General features: G+C 41.0%; 2 protein-coding genes across 2 annotated transcripts in view; both read left to right on the top strand.

Annotated features, from left to right (window-relative positions):
- Positions 1-2,912: 2,912 nt before the first annotated feature.
- LOC120544929 (glutamine synthetase-like) lies at positions 2,913-13,056 on the top strand. Its single transcript, XM_039778813.1, has 7 exons — positions 2,913-3,056; positions 3,903-4,077; positions 7,936-8,097; positions 8,190-8,336; positions 9,221-9,348; positions 9,499-9,698; positions 12,385-13,056. The coding sequence occupies exons 2-7, from the start codon at positions 3,909-3,911 to the stop codon at positions 12,695-12,697; spliced, it is 1,119 nt and encodes a 372-aa protein (XP_039634747.1). The 5' UTR covers positions 2,913-3,056; positions 3,903-3,908; the 3' UTR covers positions 12,698-13,056.
- A 4,016-nt stretch (positions 13,057-17,072) lies between these two features.
- The window catches only part of arrdc1b (arrestin domain containing 1b), a 43,726-nt gene continuing 43,227 nt past the window's right edge, over positions 17,073-17,571 (top strand). Inside the window, exon 1 of the mRNA XM_039780201.1 lies at positions 17,073-17,279. Within this exon, the coding sequence (XP_039636135.1) occupies positions 17,162-17,279 (118 nt within the window). The 5' untranslated portion in view covers positions 17,073-17,161. The remainder of the gene's footprint in view (positions 17,280-17,571) is intronic.

The raw sequence follows: 17,571 nt of genomic DNA, 5'->3' as shown, positions 1-17,571 counted from the left end.
GGCCTCCTCCCAGCTGGACTAGCCTGGAACACCCCCCCCCCCCCAGGGGGCATCCTTACCAGATGCCCGAACCACCTCAGCTGGCTCATTTCCACGCAAAGGAGCAGCGGCTCTACTCCGACTTCCTCACGGTTGACGGAGCTTCTCACCCTATCTCTAAGGTTTCTCAAAAGGCACATTTAGTTCAATTCAATTTTATTTATACTATCAAATCATAACAAGAGTTATCTCGAGACACTTTACAGATAGTCGGTCCAGACCACACTCTATAAATTACAAAGACCCAACAATTCCAATAATTCCCCCAGGAGCAAGCATTTAGTGCAACAGCACTAGGAAGAAACCTCAGGTGGTGAGGAAAAACTTCCTTTTTAGGGAGAAACCTGGGACAGACCCAGACTCTTGGTGGGCGGTGTCTGACGGTGCCGGTTGGGTGTATGATAAACAGTGGCAATTATAGTCCCAATAAAGATAATGGAACTACTACTAGAAAGAGTAGTTGTAGTAGTTCATGGCGTAGCAGGGCACTGTACGGTGTAGCAGGGCGTAGCAGGTCGCCGAGCAGGACCACGGCGGCAGCTGCAACCTTGATTTAGATTGCCCCACTAATCCGAGGAAACCTGCGGGGCGAGAAAACATAAGGACTCCGGGGAATAAGCTCCCCAGAGCTAAGTTAGTAACAAGCGTTTGTGGGGCATGAGCGCACACAGTTGGAAGGAGAGAGGAGCTCAGCGTGTCCCCCGGAAGTCTAAAACTATAACGGCATAACTAAGAGCTGGTCCCAGGCAAACCTGAGCCAGCTTCATTAGGGTTGGTAGATGAATCTGACGAGTATGAAGAGAAGCAGAGAAGAAGAAGGGGTGCCGTGTCTGTCCCCCGCCAGGGAGGGTGTATAGCAAATGTATAAATGTAATTGTTCACGCTTTAAGCAGCGCACACTCAACTCAGTATTCCGCGCGGTTGTATTGTGGTGGGCCTAGAGGTTTGAGAGGTAAATATCTCCTCTCTAACACCTTTTAACCCTTGTGTTGACTTCGGGTCACATTGACCCAATTTTTTGTTTTGTATCAGCAAATATGGGACGTAGAAATAAGCGCTGAAAATGTGTAGAAGAAAAATGTAACAATTTAAAACGTTGGAAAAAGCAAAAACTGTGAAAAAAAGGCGTCAAAAACTTTTTTTCAAGGTCGATGTGAAGACAACACAAGAGCTAAACATAAAACCACAACTGCTGAGCTAGATACCCTTTATTCCATTTTTTTATGACAAGGATGAGTTGACAGTTATTATTGTTTATATTCATGTCTGGATAGCTACGTGGTACATAACCTGTTTGTTTTGAAGCCTACTTTATCGGCGTGTCCTGGTTATCTGGATTCTAACTGAAATGTTGCACAACAAGGAAAATAAAACCTTGCGTAAATAATGTGTGTCAAGTTTGTTGTTCACTGTGATTATGACGAATTTCCAGACAAGCAGCCCTTTTTTTTAATTGTAAATCATTGTCATCGAAGGGAGGGGAACTGAGGGTGTTGATGACTCAACGTCCACATGATACCTTAGAAATATGTTCATAATTATAATATACCAGCTGATGGGATTCACATTGTCTGCTTTTATGCCCAGCCTTAAATTGTCGAACAGACACGCACACCCAAAACACACACACACCCAAGTACTGAACAAACAGAAATAGAAACTGTTGGCCTTTAATGAATCCATCTCCATCTCCAAGAACACAAACAAAAGTCAGTCAAACGGCATCAACTTTCAGCGGAGTGTAGATGCAATACTGCATACAGAATCCCATTTTATTCTAAATCCAACTTAAAGGTACAATATGTAACATTTCGGCATTAAAATGTCCAACAACAACTAATACCTATGTTATAAATATTTTGTTGAGTTGTGTTCTTACACTATCCTAAGTGTTTCCAACAACATTTTAACCCAGAAAAATCTGTTATTTTATTTTAATGACATGGGACGTTTCATTTAGTCGCCTGTCGGTGGCGTCATAAAACCTTTGACCCCTCAGGTTCCTCTTACCCTCCGTCAAAACACGGGAACCCAGATGATACGATCGAGAGTAACTGTAAATCATACGATGTCACAGAAAGAATAATGCTCAGTACCCGTAATACAGCTTGCTTTCTGCCACACAGCATCATTTTGTTGTAGATCATAGTTAGAAGATATTATTGGCCTTGTGGGTTCATAAAACCTTCTCGAAAACTTGTCCAATCAAAACAGGGACATTGTTGTCACCAGTTTAAGGACCCCTGATAACTGGGCCCTTTAGGCAGCTTAGCTTGCATATGTCTTTGGCCCGGCTTAGTGCACACATCGTACACTTGGAGTCGTTACATTTCTGCCCCCGCCTGATCTCAGGACAGCTAACCTGACGGAAACTGAGCACATGAGCGCAGCTTCTAGTCTCTAATTGTGTTCACTGAGCTGCAAGACTCTCAGCTCAGCAAACAGCAGTCAGACACTATCAGCAGATGGCCTCTCTGGCACACAGGTAAGTGGGTGTTCATTACTATTTCTCATGGGAGTGTGTGTCCGCCTCAGCTATACCTGTGCGACTATTTGTCTGACTTATTGTTTGTGTCGGTTTGTTTTAATATATATACGGGACAGAATGGGTTGATTTTGGCCGAGGAAAGTAATTGAAATGTTTTCTGTGTGCAGACAATATACTACAGTATGGATGTAACTTACTACTTGAATAGTTTTTTGGGTTTTTTTCTCCACAGAAGAGAAGCCGTACGCTTTAAACACTGTCACAGATTTGAATGGTTTTGCTTAAAGTCAGAATCATGACGGTTCTGATTTTGTCTAATGGAAACACCGTACTGTCTGTATGTTTTGGTTACACCTATTCCACAAGTGTCATGTTACGTAAAGGACACGTGAGCATGTGTGCCTGTGTCATCAGCGCTTGCATTCCAGTTAAATACCGCAAGCAGGTTTTGCCCGTCACTCACACACACACACACACGCACCAGGTTGTCTGAAGCGGTCCCTTGACTTCACCTGAATTCAACTTTACAGTAAGTCTAAATATTAATGTAATTATTAATTCCAATATTGTAATAATTTGTGTATTGTATTTTTTTCCATTTTCTTTGTTGAACAAATCTGTGTAATGTGATACAGACTACCCTAAACATTTGAGTTCATTCATGAAATCTTCATTTTCTCTTACATGAGCAGAAGTGATGGCGAGTCTGATGCAATTATTTGGACAACTTGGCTCATTCTTTGATTGTGATACACCTCAGGCTGCGTGAACTAACCAGGACTTTGTAAAATAATAATTTTTCAGATTGGACTTCAGGTTCTGTGTATTTTCAAGCCCTGCATGTTTCTCTCCCTAGCAAACATAACACCAGCTGAGTCGCTCCATGTTGAAAACATAATTAGCCTGCTATTCTGTTTTCACCATGGAGCTGTACACGTACCAGGAAGTTAACTCCATTTTTTTTTTTTTTTTTTTTGCTGTCCGTATACTTTACAGAATAGACAGAATACAGAATTACAGAATATTGGAATAAATATAGAATAATTAATGTAACAGGTTGCTTTATGTACAAGAGGTAGTTGGCTATGAAAGTGTATACAACATGCCTAAAAGTGTAGCATGACGCTAAAAAGAGCTGTGGATTTATTGTGAAGAACCGTAGTTTTGTACATCCAGGTTAGGTATTTAGGTTTTTGGAAAGAAAGAAAGATAGAAAGAAGTCTGATAATGAGCAGGTACCTAAAGAAGTGACTGATCCAGTGTAGAGCATGGATCAATGAATGGAAAACTTTGGACATAAACCTGAGAGCTAATATGTCACCTAATGTAATAACAGTCATCACCTTTGCATTGTGTTGTGCCTCTCTGATTAAAGGCGACCATGGCATCGGTGTCGCTCAGCTCCCGCCTCAACAAGGCCGTGCGCCAGCAGTACATGAGCCTGCCGCAGGGAGACAAATGCCAGGTCACCTACATCTGGATCGACGGCACCGGAGAGGGCCTTCGCAACAAGACCCGAACCCTCGACCGTGTGCCAAAAAGCATAGAAGGTAGATGTCCTCTTTTATGATCTGTTACTTTTAGTATAGGTTTACCTGTAACTCAGTGTTATATGGTGTCATTTTTCACTATTTAATTCTATTCCTCTTACACTTCTCAAACCAAGATAAAGGTCAAATATGCATAGAGTTAAGTTTGTTTAACGGGTAAAACTATTGAGTCTGCTCTTACGTGAATACTTAGGGCTTCAAAGTGGCCATATTATGCTCATTTTCCGGTTCATAATTGTAATTTGAGATTGTATCAGAATAGGTTTACATGGTTTAATTTTCAAAAAACACCATATTTTTTGTTGTACTGCACATTGCTGCAGCGCCTCTTTTCACCAAGTGTCAGGTCTCTTTTTTTTAGCTACAGAGTGAGACCCAAAGCCCGTCTACGGAAAGCCTTTCCACTCCCTATTCAGCCCCATTGTACCAAATTTGTTTGCAGTTTCACCAGAGATCCACTGGGGGTGATCGCGGTCCAGTGCAAAATGAATGGGACTCTATGGAGCTAGACGGCTAAATGTGTCTCTTTCGCCCAACCTCAGATTTGATTGTAGTTTTTGCAAGTTCAACATGGGTTATAGGTCGAAAGTTGAATGAACGAGTACTTATGTCCTTTTGATTTCTTACAGGGTGAGTCGTTGTTGCCCACAACACGCTAGCATTCTGCTAATGAATGCTGATTGGTCAGTGAAGGAGTGATTACGATCGGAAATCCCGCTTGACGGCATACGAAGCAGAACCAGAATGTCAGAGTGAATATTTCGACGTGGTCTTTAAAACATCAGCAAACCTCTTTCTAGCACGTGTAATGACAGTGAGAGCCTAACCTGTCAGCTGTGTTGTCGATGCCTCGAGAGAACAAAGGAAGCGACTCAGAGCTTGCCGTAAAGCAGTATCTCCGGCCGTATGATGTGTATGACGTCATTGACATTTTAAAAGGCTTTTTAGAACAAAAAAGCCACTTTAAAAAATCAAACACCCAGCAGTGTGTGTTTTGTTAGCCTCCCCTTTCGAATGCAACATTCAAATTACTAGACAAAAAATTATATCCTATAGCTCCATAGAGTCCCATTCATTCTGCACTGGTCTGTGAGCGCCCCCTATATGGAACTCTGGTGGAACTACAACCAGTTCAGAAGCCCGGAAGTAACGAGAGAGTGAAACTTCTTCCCTTATTAGAAATTCTTTGATGAGACCTCTCAACTTCTGTAAGATCTTTGTTGTCAGTCGCACATGCGCAGTAGCTAGGTAAGGATTACACGAGCTAGCTAGCTGTTTCTCCAACTTCGGCCTGTACAAGGCAGGATTAGCCAGGAGACTTCTTCTAAATGAGGGCACACTTCCAACTTTGCGTGGAATACCTGCACAACAGGGACATGTAAGTAGTTCTACACAATTTATTTTGTAGATTAGGGTGAATTTGTGTGTGTTGTAGCAGTGTTTTGCCATTGAGAACGAGCTAGCATGATAGCGCTAGCATGCTTGTTTGTTCCTCGGGAATGTCTTAATTCAAACCACAATCGTTTTCCTAAATTTAACTGTCATCACTGCATGACGCTCACTTTTTCTGGCTAAACTCCCACTAGGCCCCTCGTCTCAGCTAGTGACGTAGAAAGCTGTGCAGATTTTGACCAGCTCACCCGGAGACTGAAGGCAGGACGCATTCAGAAACCGTATCTCACTCAAAACAGCATGGATGGATTTTTTTTCAAAGTTTGTGTGCGTGTGGAAGCACCAGAGACACAAAATGACACCCCAAATCCCAGAAAAAGTGTTTTTTTCATAATATGGGCACTTTAATAACTTCATTTAAAGTGCTCATATTATGCTTTGGGGCTTTTTCCCTTTCCTTTATTGTGTTATATATCTTTTTTGTGCATGTTATAGGTTTACAAAGTGAAAAAGTCCAAAGTCCACCCCAAAGGGACTTACCATCTCCACCAGATAACACTGTTCACAAACTGCTCCAAACAGCTCTACTGTAGTCCAGCCTTTACTTCAGAGACCAACGTGCGTCACTTGTGTGTGTCACTTTGTAACAAGCTGTGAGCGTGGCACGGCCTCATACTCTGCTTCTGACTGGCTAGTAGTCCTTACCTAGCTACTGCACATGTGCGACTCCCAACAAAGATGGAACAGAAGTGCGATGCCTCACTCTGTAGCTAAAACAGAGAGTTCAACACACAGGGTGAAAAGAGGAGCTGCAGCAATGTGCAACACAACAAAAAGATGGTGTTTTTTGAAAATTAAACCATGTAAACCTATTCTGACATAACCTCTTAATACAAATGTGAACCTGAAAATGAGCATAATATGAGCACTTTAAGGGTTATTTAAAATTCATGTCCCCCACAAACCACACGTCTCAAATATTAGTTAAAACTAGTACAATTAAAAGGCTTAAAGTGTGTGTCTGCGTGTGTGCATGCATGCGTGTGCGTGTGTGAGTTAGGGGCATGTTTATCGATAAATATGAGGATAACTATGCAGCTCTTCCTCAGGGAGTGACTTTATTGGAGGGGAAATGTACACACATACATTGGAAAGACAACACAGAGCATCCTGGTACAATCCTGTTTCTCCTTTAAGCTGGAGAACAAATATTTGTTAGTGTTCAGTACAATGGTCAATTGGTACAATTGGTCAAAATGCTGCTTTCCTTGTTGCACATGCACCACACTGTGAATGTTTAAGTATTTTAGTAGAATTTTGGTGTACTAGTACTTTGTGGTACTTCATTTGTAGTCAATAAATAATTAGAAATTCTATGAAATACGCTCATGAGAAGATTGATACCACTCTGTCTGTAGGTTAAAAATGTATTTACTGCCAGAAGCAAGTTAGCTTATCTTAGCATAAAGACTGGAAGCAGGGGGAAACAGCTAGCCTGGCTCTGTCCAATGGTAACAACGTCCGCCAACCAGCATCTCTACAGCTCACTAATTAGCATGGCATTATATCTCTCTTGTTTAATCCTTACAAAAGTGTAAACATGACACGTGGTTTCATTGGGGGGTTTATGTTCTGAAATATTTCTTGTTCCAGGTAATTTCTGCTCAGATACACCGTCTGTATGCCACCTGCCCAGCATCTAACAACAGGCCCAAACGGTCGTCAACTAGCTAGTGAGCAGGGTGTAGCATTCAGCCGCTTAAAAGACAGAAATCTCTTTCAGGAGTTGGTGGAAAAACCAAAAAAAACTTATTGTTAAAAGCAAGAGCGAATACTGGGCTTACCTTCATTAGATGGACAGAAACACAACTCCAAATGAATGCTAATGTTGCTCGGTGTCTGCTGGATCTGTAAAAAAAAATGTTGCTAGGTAGGCTAAGTTAGCTAGGCTAAGTTTCCAACACGTTAATGGTTACAACTTTAATATGTCAGTGATTTGTTATCAACTTGTTCCACTGCAAACACATGGCCAAATAAATCAATGAATGCTGCTTTAAGTATTTCCATTTTTTTCAGAGTTGTGGATTTAGAGTTTACATTCAGCATGAGCATTTGTAAAAATGTCCTTTATCCTTTCCTTCTTGTGTCCTTTCTTTCTTTCTTTCTTTGTCCTCATTCTCCCTTCCTTTCCTTCTTCAACTGATCAGAAAGCACGGAAATCCCCCAAATCAACATTGCGTGGTTATCTCCCAACAACAAAAACATTCTGCTAATAACTTGTAAAGGAGTGTAGGCTAATGTGATGTTATTGAGTTTCTACTTTTGTGGTCACCAACCAATGTAGAGGAATTCGTCTTTGTGACACCAAAGCTAAAATTGTCTGTGAGCTTTTCAGATTTCACAGCTGAATAATAGTATTTAAAAGAGATGTTTTGATGATTATGTTTTGGCTGTTTGTCTTGTCAGAAATTCCTGAGTGGAACTTTGATGGCTCGAGCACAAACCAGGCCGAAGGCTCCAACAGTGACATGTACCTCATCCCGGTGCGCATGTTCAGGGATCCCTTCACCCTGGACCCCAACAAACTGGTCCTCTGTGAAGTCCTCAAATACAACCGCTTACCTGCAGGTACATTTTTCATATTTGTGTTAATGCTTTCCTGTTCATTCAGGACAAACAAGTTGTACTTACTACTTCTATACTGTTTTTTTACTGTGTAGAAACTAACCATCGAGCGAGCTGCAACAAAGTGATGGAGAAGGTTAAAGAGCACTGCATGTGGTTTGGCATGGAGCAGGAGTACACGCTCTTCGGAATCGATGGACATCCGTATAGTTGGCCCCAAAATGGATACCCAGCACCTCAAGGTGAATCAGTTGTCAGTTTCTCTCCTCCTTTGTTCACTTCGTTCATGTGGAAGAAATATTGAAAGACGTAATAATGTTTAATAAGTGCATTCTTCATATTTAAAAGTGTTTGTATAAGTCGATAGTTAATAGGTATTTACTTAATAGGCCAGTAATACGCCAAAAAGGTTGGGAATCAGTCAGTGTAATAAACCAGTTTCCATAAAGCATTCATACATACATTTTGATGTGAATTCTCTTCAGCTCAAGATCACACTCATACACCAGGGATTTCTCACAACCTGCCAATCCAAAATGTTTCCTTACACATAGATAATTATTGATCTAAAGAGAAGAGTCTTTAAAAATTGCCAACACAAAAGCTGAAGTTATATTGTCATAATACTGACATATATGGCATTAGTATATTATATTAACCATTAATAATGCCATCAATTGCAATTCATACACCCTTAAATGTGCTGTAGGTAGGATTCTGAAGATCCAGGATTCTACAAAGATATCAATATCATCAACTTTCCTAAACAACGTAGTTCATTAAAGTGAGATTATGCATAGAGTGATTTTCATACGATTAAAGAACCCCTGTCGCTTATTGTTAGAAAAAAAAAAAGAAGAAATTTTTTAAAAAAAAATATTAAGGCTTAAGTGTGCCAGAGAACCAGATTTTTTTATTACGCTTATTTGTTACTACTGGAACACAGGGTCAGTTTCAGCAAATATGACAGATAGATATGACCTACTGCACCTTTAATAAAGTATGCCTTATTATGAAGTGCTACAAAAATAAAATTGCCAATTCATAACTATGATGTATATTTTTTGGTACAGGTTTGTATCTATTTTGTCTTAACAACCTTCCTATCATGTCCCCCCACTTTAAGGACCCTACTACTGTGGGGTGGGGGCAGACAATGCTTATGGACGAGACATTGTGGAGTGCCACTATAAGGCCTGCCTCTATGCAGGGATCAACATCTATGGCACCAATGCTGAAGTGATGCCATCTCAGGCAAGTGTCAGCGTTACTCTAACACACGCTGTGGATCGAAAATGTTTTCTCGTTGGCACAACTATGCATTCAACTTGAACTCTTGTTCTTTGTTCCTTTTTGTTTGACATAATTTCCTCTTTTCTTTGCCTGTGTTTCTTCTAACTGCAGTGGGAGTTCCAGGTGGGTCCCTGTGAGGGTATTGAGATGGGCGACCAGCTGTGGGTTGCACGCTTCCTGCTGCATCGTGTGTGTGAAGATTTTGGGGTTGTTGCTTCAATGGACCCCAAACCAATGAAGGGCAACTGGAACGGTGCTGGTTGCCACACCAATGTCAGCACCAAGCAGATGAGAGAGGAAGAAGGACTGCAGTGAGTAAACATGTCCTCTGAAACTTGTAACGACAATAACTCATGCATTAATTACATTTATTAAATGATAACACCCTTAAAATCGCAATACAATAAAAAACAAATTCTCAGTGCCATGAAGAAAAATCAAGTGTAATGAACGTGTACTTAAAGTGATGGTTCGGAGTAATTCACCTTAGGGTCCTCTGCACCATGACCTCGAGCCAAACACCCCCCCAGAAGCTTTTTTCACCTGGGTCTAACATTGGACGAGTTAGCATAGCGTAAAGAAGTATTTATATTAGCTTTATTAATGCCGTTCAAAATGATACCAAACGTCTACAGTAGTACATATAGGTTATGCCTCATAAAACGATGGTTTGAAAGTTTAGGTACACCAGAAGGTTATGTAAATAACACTTGCCTGCTGGCTTCGCTGTTCTCTGTGTTGTTGTTGGGAGCGAGTGCTTAGGGACATCTACAAATTACAACACCAAGAGATGCGCCACAAAATATTTATTAATTTAACTTATTTTTAAAGTAAGGTGCTGTAGTATAACAGCAGGAGACAAGTTATAATTGAGGTAAGTTTGCAGACATTACCTTATTTAATCATTAAATTAATAAATATTTTTGTTGCATCTCTTTCGGTGTTGTAATTTGTAGACGGCCCTAAGCACTCTTACAGCCGGTAGTACGCAGCGGTACAGCAGCAGCAGACGCAGGAAGCCAGCAGGCAAGTGTTATTTACATACACTTCTGGTGGACTTACAAACTTTCCAATCCCGCTTTTATGTAGTGCATAACCTAATTGTACTACTTGTAGACGTTTGGTATCATTTCGGGCATTATTAGTGGGTAATGTTAAGAGACACTTCGGATCCATTAGCCCCCGCGCTACCAGTTATAACGTACGCTACACGCTTTACTCTAACGTTCCGACCCAGGTGAAAAAAGCTTCTGGGGGCGTGTTTGGCTCGAGGTCATGGTGCAAAGGACCCTAGGGTGAAATTACTCCGAACCATCACTTTAACTGTGTGCTTATTTTGACCATTTTCGGTTAGGTGCTCGCGCTGATAAAGACCCACTCCAGCTTCTCTAACTAACAACATTTTCACATTTTACACTGACATGCATGCACACCTTTGACATTTCTCTGGAGTTTCACAACTTGGATAAATTTTTTAGGTAATTGCTATATTTACAGTAGGTAAGACTTATAAAACTAACTTTCTGTAATATTTGTTGAAACTGACCCTATGTTCCAGTAGAACTACATGAAAGAGGTAATTAAAAAAAAAACATCTGGTTCTTCTGGCACCACCTACAGCCTGTAGTGCGATTTGCAAAAATCCACAGCTCCCTGTTCAGATGCACCAATCATGGCCAGGGTTAGGGTTAGGGTCTAACTGTGTGTCAATCACTGCTCATGCACACACATTCATTCTCCCTTGTGGGAAGAGGGGCTTAGGAGAACCTTTTGGGCTTGAACGGAAAGAGGGGAGGGACTGAGAATTTGTTGATGTTCAAATTTTTTGGCTAAGTCCTGGACCTTCTAAAACATACATTCAAAGTAAAGAGAAAGCAAACTTCAGACTGAATTTGACTTAAAACAAAAAAAAAATAAAAAAAAAAACCCCCCCTGAAAAAAAAGGTTTAAATTAATATGTGTTCCCTAAAAAAAATGTGCCTGCCTATGGTCCCCCAGTGGCTAGAAATGGTGATAGGTGTAAACCGAGCCCTGGGTATCTTGCTCTGCCTTTGAGTAAATGAAAGCTCAGATGGGCCGATCTGGAATCTTCTCCTTATGAGATCATAAGGAGCAAGGTTACCTCCGCTTTCTCTGCTTTGCCCACCCAGAGAATTTGGCCCACCCATGAGAGAGAGAGAGACATCATGGCTTTAAAACGAGCAAAGTGGCAGTTGGTCAAGGCCACACCACCACCCTCCACCTTGCACCCCCCTCTCCTCCTCAATAGCATTTAAAGCTACAGACACATAAATGGCACATCCTAAGGAAAGCTCATTGTGGGACTGGCTCTAGTGGCTGTAATTCTGCACCAAGGCTGAATTTCGGGAAAGAGACTTCAGATACAATATTAGGGGACCACTAAGGTCTAAATAAAAGCATCCAAAAAAGCAGCATGTCATGGGACCTTTAAGAGCCGTTATTGCTGAGCTGAGCCAAATGATCTGGATCTCTAAAAAGAGCTGGAATTCACTAGAGCAGACAGACACAATTAGTAAACCATCTGGTGAACATAGTGGAGCATTTAGAAGCAGAAATTTCCAAGAACAGAGCTAAAATGTGAGTTAATCTTGGACTGAAATTCATCAGGTGGCCACAAACATGACTCCAAGTGAACGTTACATTTCCTTTGTGTCTGCTGGGATGTATAAATAAGCAGCTTTTTGCTAAGGACTTCACAATATCCTCTTAAAAAGTGATGTCAGTGTTGTGTTTAAGGCTTGGTTCTGTTACATACATATTACATTAATATAATAAAACAATAAACACAGAAACAAATATATACAAAATAACTCTTGCATGAGAAAAAAGCAGAACGTGCATTCGCACACTTATTGATGCATGAACCGCCTGTCTGTGAAGCTCTGAAACTTTCATCATTTTAGTTTTTAAACAGACAATCACTGCAGAAACCTTCCATAGTATCTCAACGGCCTCTTTGTGTCCCTCTGATGACAGGTACATCGAGCAGGCCATCGAGAAGCTGGGCAAAAAACACGACAAGCACATCCGTTTCTACGACCCGAATGGAGGGAAGGACAACACGAGGCGCCTCACAGGGCTCCATGAAACCTCCAGCATCTACGACTTCTCTGCCGGAGTGGCCAACCGAGGCGCCAGCATCCGCATCCCTCGCCAGGTGGGCCAAGAGAAGAAAGGCTACTTCGAAGACCGTCGGCCTGCAGCCAACTGCGACCCGTACGCCGTGACAAGGATCATCGCAAGCACCTGCCTGCTTGAGTCAGAAGAAGAAGAAGAAGAAATCAAATAGGAGAACGGTACATATGTAGTCATATATAGAAGTAAAAATCTGCCTGGGAGTTCACCTGAGTTGGATTTTTGAAAAACTTGATATTTATTGTTGTTTCCATATTATGTATCTATAGGTTTTAATACATCCCCATGTGCACAGACAGTAAATGTCCTTATAAATGAGAAATTGATAGGTTTAGGGGGTTAGGGTTAGTATATGTATATGTTTGTAGCTACAGCAGCTCTTTCAGAACTGGAAATAGCACTTTTGTTTCTGAGCCTACATGCATATTATGCTGCATTAATATGACTCCATTGTTTCATAAAATGTTTGTTAAGTGTTAGCTTGGGTGAAGTAAATAAATAAATAAGACACAACGGTGCTATACTTGTGTGTAAGTTTGTTTGTAAGTTTCTGTTTGTGTTTATTTCTTTCACACACATAAATACAAATCACATGTCGAAATATAAAAGATATGTGAGGGTGTGGTAGAAGCCTGTAATGGCTTATATGAAAAACCACAGCCCAAGGACATACCAAATGTAGTCATAAAAAATCACCAGGACATTTTAGGTATAGTGTTCAAAAGTTTCATAAAAAAATGTAGAAAAGAGAAATACATGCAGAGAAACAGAAGTAATTGCTGTATTTACAGTATTAACAACAGGTGGTGGCCTAAAGGTTAAAGAAGCAAGCTTGTGACCGGGAGGTTGTCGGTTCAATACCCAGACCGGCAGGATGAAAACCTGGGTAGAGGACAGCAAAAGAGCAGTTGTAACCTCCAACTGCTCCAGTGGAACTGCTCAGTGGCCAGCAGATCAGACTGTGCCGCTGGGCAGCTTCCAGGTATGAATGTGACCAGGGTGTTCCTGCAAAAGAGAGGCTACCTCTCCGTGAACATTCCCTGAGTAAAAAAATAAATAAAAATCTCTAACAGTCATTGCTTTTTTTCTAAATCAAATGTTTTAAGCAAGGCATTTTTGATTTAAATTGCCCACGGCATGTTTTATACCCATCTATTATCTTTATCTAGTTTGGTAATTGTGGAAATGTGATCTGAGTGACCTGATGACGTGAATACTAATCTAAAACTACAGTATAAGGTAAATCAGTTTTTTTTATATTATATATATATATATATATATATATATTTTTTTTTTTTAAAAACACAAATACAAGAGGGTTGATGTCGAAAATAGTCAATTAAAGTTTAAGTTGAGATTTTGAGTTCTAGGTCAACACAACCAAAAGCGAATTCTCTTATTGTTTGATCATCGTATTCACATTATACATTATGTTGAAAGTGTTCCTTGAAGCAGCCATATTGATGCTCACCTTATTTAAGTACATATTGATTTATGAGGTATTTCTTCTAAAATGATACAATATTTTAGTTATTTCTTCTATCTTGTTATTGCATCTATAAGATAATTTTCTATTTGATTTCCAGCAAAAAAAACTTCAGACAACGATCATCTGGGCCAAACACACAACAGCAGCGTTACAGCTGCAAATGACTTCTGGCAATTGTCCAGCAGGTGGAGTCCCTGGTACGGTTCTCATCTCACCAGGCCTCACCAATTAATAGTAATTCACCAGTCAGAAGACGTGAGTGAGATGTGGTTTGGAATCGTGGAGCATTAAACTACACATAGACGTAGATTTCAGGGATTGGGGTGTTGATGCAGGGGATATGTCCCCTCCAATATTTAGAAGAGGTAGGTTTGTTCCCCTCAAAAAAATATGAAAGTCAACCCACTCCCCAAAAGAGATACAAGGAACCCTTCAGGGGGCTCAAAATGTATGGAAAACAAGAACTGGGTCTACTTTGTTAAAGTAAAAAATAAAAGATGTAATTTCTTGTGATATTTTTGTCTTTTATGTAGCTTTAAACTCAGCAGCTTCTGGCGCTAACAAGGTCTCGTCCTCTCGTAGATTTGTTGTTGAGATGTACACGTTTTCTAAAAAAAAAACACATCCCGAAACGTGTGATGTTTTGAATAGAGATGGCCCGATACCATTTTTTGCTTCCCGATACCGATTCCGATACCTGAACTTGCGTATCGGCCGATACCGAGTACCGATCCATACCAGTGTGTCATATATTTTATTATGTTTTAACAACTGTATACTACTATTCCTCTATGGATGTGATATGATTTCTATTTTTGTTGTCGGTCTGGCTGAGGTTGAACGGACCATCTCTAGTTTTGAATATGCAGAAAGTTGCGAACAACACAGGCAAATAATAATTCCCTGTACATAAATAAAAAAATTTACAACATAAATTGTTGCATAAGAATTATGAAGAAAAATAAAAAGTGCTTGATGCTCAGAACCCCCCACAATGTTGAAAAGAAAGCTACGCCCTTGAAACCACACACAGAACAACGTTTGAAGGCAGGAAAGACATGAATGAGGCTGCCTAGTCATTCTACTCTCAGCCCTGGCATGGATTCACCTCAGCATGATGCTCAGTGCACCTGCCACATGGTGTTAACGTCTTATCCTGTTACTTCCTGACATACGATCCTCTCCATCCTCTCATCACTCCAAATGACTCGGTATTCAAGCTGTTTGACGGGAGGTTTTTGCATGAGTGAACAAAACAAAACCAAACAAGGGATTCTTTAGACCAGATCATATGCCACCGCATACCAGATTTCCATGGATACAGGCAGTAACGTGGCAACCACGGTGTTTGTCTGTCGTCATGGAAACATCTGTCTCAGTCAGAGCATTTACAAAAAAATAGCAGCAGCTTGGTGAGAGAGAGAGAGAGAGAGAGAGAGAGAGAGAGAGGACAGATGTCATATTTTGGTAAATGCAACACATTAAAGCTCCATGATGAAAACTGCGTGTAAAGTACAGTACGGCAGTGCTATTTTTCCTTTTCTGTGAGCTTTTTATATGCAGCACAGCCATTATAACGTTCACATCTGCTCCGGCTGCTGATGCTGCACATTCAGACAGGAAGTACAGTCCGAGACAGGAAGCACTTTCAGAGACAGGAAGTATACGCAGAGATTGGAAGTGTGTTTAAGCTGTGGGAAATACCGTGAGGCATTTTCATGCTAATTGATATCGTGTTTTGAGCATTTAGCGGGCGAGATGAAAACACCAGGCCTGCAGATTGAAAATGACTCCGATTTTGAGCGTGGGGATGATGGACACTTTTGTCCCACAGTGCAACGATGCAAAATAGACGTGAGCGACTCACAGCCAACCTATTTCACTATATTTCCCTGTTACTACGAAACACCAGTGATTTTGTATCTCCTAAAGGCCAAAATAGTGCTCTAACTAACAGGAAGTGTGAGACAGACAGTCACGCAAGTGCAACAGGCCTCGGTGTTCCTGTTTTGAACAGGGAAATGATTGTAATAGTGTAAATTGAGACAGCTGTGTGTATGAGTAGTCCCCCACAGTAACATGTTTCCACGTTGCTGAATGTGGACTCAGTGCATGCACTCTCAGGTCGTGAGAAGGCTCCCAGCTGTGTCAAAGGCTAACACACTTTTATTTCAGTTATGTGCTTATGTGTTGCATATATTTGTAAATCAATCTGTGTTCAATAAAAATGAGCCCACAGCGAGTATTCTAGCATAGAAAACCTTCACACATTGTAGAGAGATGTGTTTGAGCAGATTAATCCAGCCATTGGTACCAAAAGATACTGTGGCCTGCCTGATGAGGGCTGGGAGTGCATCTATAATTACACAGTACATTGGTAGGGAACCTAATGTACAAAGTTCCTCAGAAAGTGTGAAGTAACATTCTGGAAAGTACTGTGCAGTCAGGCACGAAACACATGCAACTTGGTATATTTATATATGTTCAACTTAGTAGACAGGATAACAAGATAAAGATCCTTTTGGTGATTAGAAACTTTCTGACCAAACCATATCTTAAGGATGAACAAAACTAAGGATATTTATCATGCTTGGGGGTCTTCCATTTTCTTTATGATACTAGTTCCCCTCAAAAAAAGAAAGAAAGTTGACAAAGTTTTAAAAATATATTCTCTAACAAGTCAACACGCCTCTTGAAATACCATTACCAACAATGGTATAGCCTACTCCTTTAGTTTTACCGGTGTGCGGAGCTTCGTATACCTTTTCTCACTATTTTAAACAAAAATAACGATGGGAGGGATCACCAGTCAAATCAAATAAAAAGTCATAAGCATATAGCAAAATGTGCAGGCTACAGGGAGAGTATTCAGTTCAGTAAGTAAGGCAATTTTCAGTTAATGAGAATTTTACCCAAAAATGATCCCGCGACTGAATTACATAAGACCTGTTCTGTTCACTTCCAGTCCATAAACCACAGGGTAGCCCACATCGGTTATCATCCCTCCCATTACTTTCATTACGGGTTTTCAATGTGACGTCACTGGTCTCTAAGCCGGGGGGGGGCTCGCGGCAGCAGGTGAGAGCGCAGCGCAGAGCGGCCGGAGTAGCCGAGCGGAAAGCAGGAGCCATGGGAAAGCTACAAGAATTTGATATCACTTTTACCAACAACAAAGTGGTTTACGGCCCTGGAGAGTCCATTAGCGGTACTGTGAAAATACGAACCGCCAACTCGCTGCAGTACAAAGGTAAGCTTCCCCTTCAACATTTTATTCAACACCGGGGGAGAGAGGGGGCAAATGTTGTCAGCGGGTCTTTCACCGCCTCGTTCAGTGAAGCGCGCGGCGAGGGCTCGATGTAAATAAACTTTTCCTTCGTGATTGGCAGATACGAGGAAGAATGGAGGGCTAAAAGCCAGCCGCGTGTTCGTGTTCTCTGTCGGCTTTATGGCTCGTTTTTGTGACTGTGAACGTGTACAAAAAAAATGTGGTGCGGACATTACGTATTTTGGTGGTGCTATATACGCTGGGAGTGGACGGA

The sequence above is a fragment of the Perca fluviatilis genome, chromosome 17 (genome assembly GCF_010015445.1).
Source record: "Perca fluviatilis chromosome 17, GENO_Pfluv_1.0, whole genome shotgun sequence".
NCBI classification, from domain to species: domain Eukaryota; kingdom Metazoa; phylum Chordata; class Actinopteri; order Perciformes; family Percidae; genus Perca; species Perca fluviatilis.
This window is presented reverse-complemented; position numbering and strand designations above follow the sequence as displayed.